The 5,153-nt window shown below is 40.1% G+C and overlaps 1 protein-coding gene across 1 annotated transcript; it reads right to left on the bottom strand.

The window, feature by feature from the left end:
- Positions 1 to 1,753: 1,753 nt before the first annotated feature.
- Positions 1,754 to 2,425, bottom strand: LOC138892076 (uncharacterized). Its single transcript, XM_070175771.1, has one exon. It carries the CDS (start codon positions 2,423 to 2,425, stop codon positions 1,754 to 1,756), a length of 672 nt encoding a protein of 223 aa, XP_070031872.1.
- Between the last annotated feature and the right edge of the window lie 2,728 nt (positions 2,426 to 5,153).

Below are 5,153 nucleotides of genomic sequence, written 5' to 3'. Positions count from 1 at the left end.
AAGATCATCAACGTATACCAGCTGATCAGGTGGTGGTGCGTATATAACGCCGTAACCTTTTTTCATATCCCAAATACATATAATATACGCGTATATAACGCCATCTGGTCATGGGTCAATGTACATGTATAAATGAATGAAATGCATAAGAAATACGTTAATACGATTTCTCAGAATGTTATAAGATCAATATGTCTTCGAATAAACTTTATTAACTACGTATTTTTCTGAGACCCATAAATAGAAGATATAATAATAAGCCACATGGGGAATCAAGAACATAGATACCCCTAGTACTTCTATGAATAGAGTCATTTATGAAAGCTGTGTGTTTGCTCGTTTCGTTTGTATCGTATGAATCATGCCAAAAAGAAAGAAGGGATATCCTTAATATACCTGAGCCGTTTCTCTTGGCAATCCCTCTAACACACGCCAATCGCGACAAAACACGTAACGGGGAGATCAAAATAGGAAAAATCTGTATGATATTCTTGAGAAAGATTGCACTGTACTTCCTTAGAATCGCAAATCTTACGTTGTTATAGTATTATGAAGATTCATACAAATTCATTTTTTTGAGACTACATCCGTTACTTAGCAACATACATCTCATTCTTAATGATATAAGTCTCTTAAAATTGTGGGTTGTGGGCCCTACTATTGTGATGACTTAGCCAAAAATCTTCCTAAATATGTCACCTAGTCTTATGAACCAAGAGTCATTGCTTAGTCTTAGCAATTAAACCCCTTGTTGCCACGTTGGGGGTATTGTCTCCTCCAAACTTATCCACCAATCTCCAATTACATGGTTAATCTCCTATTAAATTAATAATTAACTAATTTCTCACATAATTAAGAATTATCTCAAATTACTTAAAGTACTAATTACTTTTAACACACTTTATATACCTTACTATCATGGTCATGTGGTACCTTGTATAGCACTAGTCCATAAATACGGGGTATTATAGCTCGGACCATATTTTATCCCAAATTGTCAAACTTTGACGAAACTCATTTTCTTCGATTCTCTTACCCTCTCACCTTCACGAATTTACTCATCATTTATTTGAAATAGCGTAATATTAATAACCTCAAAATAATCTTGTCCTTGAACTCATGTCAATTTACAACAAATCCAACATACAATACTACGGGGTGTAACATCGTCAAAATACTGTGGAGCGTAACATCGACGTAATACTGTGAGGTGTAAAAAAAACTCGAACTGGTTCTCGGAAATAGACATACTCATCCTCACCCTTAGCTCTACCACTCTCTCCTAGACTTTCATAGTATGTCTAAGCAGCTTGATACCCCAATAGTTATTGCAATTTTGGACATCACCCTTGTTATTGTATACAGGAAACATTGTGCTCCACCTCTACTATTCGGGCATCTTCTTCATTCTAAAAATGACATTAAATAACCTAGTGAGCCACTCCAAGCTTGCCTTGCTCGCGCTCTTCCAAAACTCCACCGGGATTTCATCCGGCCCGGTCGCTTTGCCCCTGCTCATCTTACGCATAGCCCCCTCAACTTCATCAACTCTAATCCGCCTACAATATCCCAAGTCACAATGACTCCCTGAGAGTTCCAAATCACCTAGTACAATGCTCCTGTCCCCCTCCTTGTTCAAGAGACTATGGAAATAGGTTTGCCATCTCCGTCAGATAAGCCCCGCATCCAACAAAACTCTACCTTCTTCATCCTTGATGCACTTCACTTGATCCAAGTCACACACCTTCCTTTCTCATGCCTTGACTGACCTGAAAAACCTCTTATCCCCACCTCGGCCCTCGAGTTCCTCATACAAATGACTAAATGCTGCAGTCTTGGCCGTCGTGACTGCTAGCTTTGCCTTTTTCTTAGCCAACTTTGTCTTCTCCTCCTCATCTACACTTTTCACTAGCTTCAGATACACTGCTTTCTTGGTTTTCACTTTTTCTTGCACCTTTCCATTCCACCACCAGTCTCCCTTGTGACCACCAGAGTAACCCTTTGAGACCCATAATTCCTCTCTCGCGACTTTTTTAATGCACTGCGCAGTCGTGGTCCACATAACGCTTGCGTCACTACTACTCCTCCAAGCCCTCATAGTCACCAGCTTGACCCCCAACTCCTGCGCTTTAGCTTCCATCAAGGCTCTCCACTTTATCTTATGTTGGCTATACATCGCCCTCTTCCTCCTCTTCCTCGTGATCTCAAGGTCCATGACCAGGAGCCTATGAAGGGTCGAGAGGTTTTCACTCGGGATGGCCTTGCAATCTGTATAAAGACCTCTATCGGACTTCCTACAGAGTAAATAATCAATCCGAGTCTCGGCCACCGAACTTCGGAAGGTGATCAAGTGCTCCCTCTTCTTTGGGAAACTCAAGTTTGCTATCACCAAATCAAATGCTCTAGCAAAGTCCAGTAGAGACATTCCTCCTACTTAGTTCTATCTTCAAAACCAAAGCCAACATGCACATCATCATACCCCCCAGACGTCGCTCCAATGTGGCCGTTAAAATCTCCTCCTATGACAAGCTTCTTGGTATGTGGGATACCATGCATCATCTCATCCAAATCCTCCCAGAAACGCCTCTTGACTTCCTCATCCAAGCCTAAGGCTGTCCAACGGGACGGGACGGGACGTCCCGTCCCGCGTCCCATCCCGTCCCGCTTAATTCTAAACGGGATGGGCCCATGTTAAATGGGACACGGGATGGGACGGGATGGCCATTTCGTCCCGTTTGTCCCGTCCCATTTCGTCCCGTCTTGTCCCGTCCCGCCTCGCCTGTCCCGCTTGTCCCGTCCCATCTCGTCCCATCCTGTCCCGTCCCGTCCCGCCTGTCCCACGTCCTTTTTTTTTGCATTATATACAAAAAACTTATAATCCTGCTTTTGAAGGTTTTCCTAAGACCACTGTTAGAAATGATGTTTTTAAATTTCAAACCGAATATCTTCAGTATATTCGTTGTATATTGTTTCACTTAGATTGTAAAGTGCCTATCACATGTGATATAGGTCATAGTCCTAATGGTTGTGATTATTTAACTGTTACATGTCATTGGGTTGATCATCACTAGAACATACAAAAACGTATTATTGGTTATAAATTTGTTGATTCAAGATACAATGGAGCATATATTGCAACTATTGTTCTATAAATTGTTTATTTTTATGGACTCATTGATAAAGTTTTAACTATCACCTTAGATAATGCTTCTGCTAAGTGCTAACACAACTACAACAACTAGCTTAATGAAATTATTGCAAAATTAATCCAACTTATGCACCGACCATTAATGAAATGATTGCAAAATTTAAAAAGTATTTTTTCCCTATTCCCCAAGTTTATTTAATTTCTACTATACTTAACCCATCTTTAAAATTAAGAGGTGCAAATGGACTTGTTCGTAAAATTTATGAGAATTTAACATTTCGACAAAATGAACAACCATCTCTCGAAGACTGTCAAGCTAACATATATTCTTATGTTAGATCAATGTTTGATAAATATAAATCTATGGAAACACCAAGTGGTGAAACTAGGGAAGAAGAAGAATACAATGAGATACTTAGCACCGGGAGCTATGACGGCATGGAACTCATGGAACATCAATCAATATTGCCAATTCAAGAACAATGTCCAAGAGAAATTATAGATAAGTTACAACTTACAACGAAGTTATATAAGAGCTTACAAATATTAGTATGATAATTTGTAATTGGCTAGTAAGAGGCCTAGTTCAAATAGAACCCTTCCTAGAAGGTGGCTGCGTAGAGCCGTAGATTAGGTGCTCTTCAAAAGAATTATATTTGTATGTGAGATTTGAAAGTTCTATTAATAAAATAAAAGGCTCTAAGCGTTGAATTAATTTTATGAATTGTCTTACACTCTTACTTAGTTACTTAGTGGCTTGAAATTATATTAAATAAATTATAACTCTATTATAAATTTATAATTACTAGAATATTTCATTACAAGTCTTTTGTTTTAATATTTTATAATTCTCTACTAAGTTTTCTAATTTCCGTTGAATTTTTAAGTTTATTAAATAACTCAAAAAACTAGTTGTTGCAAACTTTAAAAACTTAGTAATTGTCAAAAGAATAACGGTTTCCAAACTCAATGCTTAAATAATTTTTTTTTTAAATGACACTTAAGGCCAGCGAACCCGTCCCGTCCCATCCCGTCCCATTCCGTCCCGTCTCGTCCCGTTTGTTAGCGGGACGGGATGGGCCTACCGTCCGTCCCGTCCCATCCCGTCCTGTTTGTTAGCGGGATGGGATGGGACTACCGTTTCGTCCCGTCCCATTTCGTCCCGTTCTGCCACCGTCCCGGCTAAATGTCGTCCTGTCACGTCCCGTCCCGTTAATTATGTCCCGTCCCATCCCATCCCGTCCCGTTGGACAGCCATATCCAAGCCTGCTTGGGGTGCGTACGCACTGATTATGTTCAAAGTAAAACTTCCAACAACTAGCTTAATAGTCATCAGCATGTCATTCCCCCCCCCCAACCTCCACCACTAGTTCACAAAGGTCCTTATCAACCAAGATACCTACCCCGTTCTTGCCCCCACCCTCCAAGAATACCAAGGTTTGAATCTACCCACACCCCGCGCCTTATCTCCTACCCGCGTAGTCTCTTGTACACAAGCTATATTAATTTTTCTTTTCTCGAGAATCTTCGCTAACTCTACAGATTTTCCAGTTAAAGTTCCTATGTTTCAAGATCCCACTCTCAGCCTAGTAGCTCCATTAGCCCTCTTACCCCTCCTCCGCGCTGACACCCCCAAGGATAAGACCTTACCCTACCATCGTTCACCAAAGCCACTATAATCTAGGAGTCACTACACAAGCACTATGTCATGATCCAAAAATCTCACCCGTCGTGATGGCGTCTATCTCGATACTAGGCAAGCCGATACCATTAATAACCCACAATTTCTTTTAAATACGAAAAATATCATAATTAAGTTTAAGAGAAAATTCCATAAATACTGGATATAAATACACTCCCAAAATCCGGTGTCACCGAGTACATGAGCATCTATTCATTACAAATATGAAAAACCCGATCTATAATAATCTGAGACCAAATACAATAAACAAAAGGATAGGGAAAGAGAGACAAGGTCTGCGAAACATAACAACTACCTCTGAAT

The sequence above is a fragment of the Nicotiana tomentosiformis genome, chromosome 5 (genome assembly GCF_000390325.3).
Source record: "Nicotiana tomentosiformis chromosome 5, ASM39032v3, whole genome shotgun sequence".
Classification (NCBI taxonomy): domain Eukaryota; kingdom Viridiplantae; phylum Streptophyta; class Magnoliopsida; order Solanales; family Solanaceae; genus Nicotiana; species Nicotiana tomentosiformis.
Note: the sequence above shows the minus strand (reverse complement) of the source record. Positions and strands in the feature narration are given on the sequence as shown.

Coding starts and splice junctions, on each gene's coding strand:
- LOC138892076 (XM_070175771.1), bottom strand. CDS start 2,425: ATGTCTCTACTGGACTTTGCTAGAGCATTTGATTTGGTGATAGCAAAC.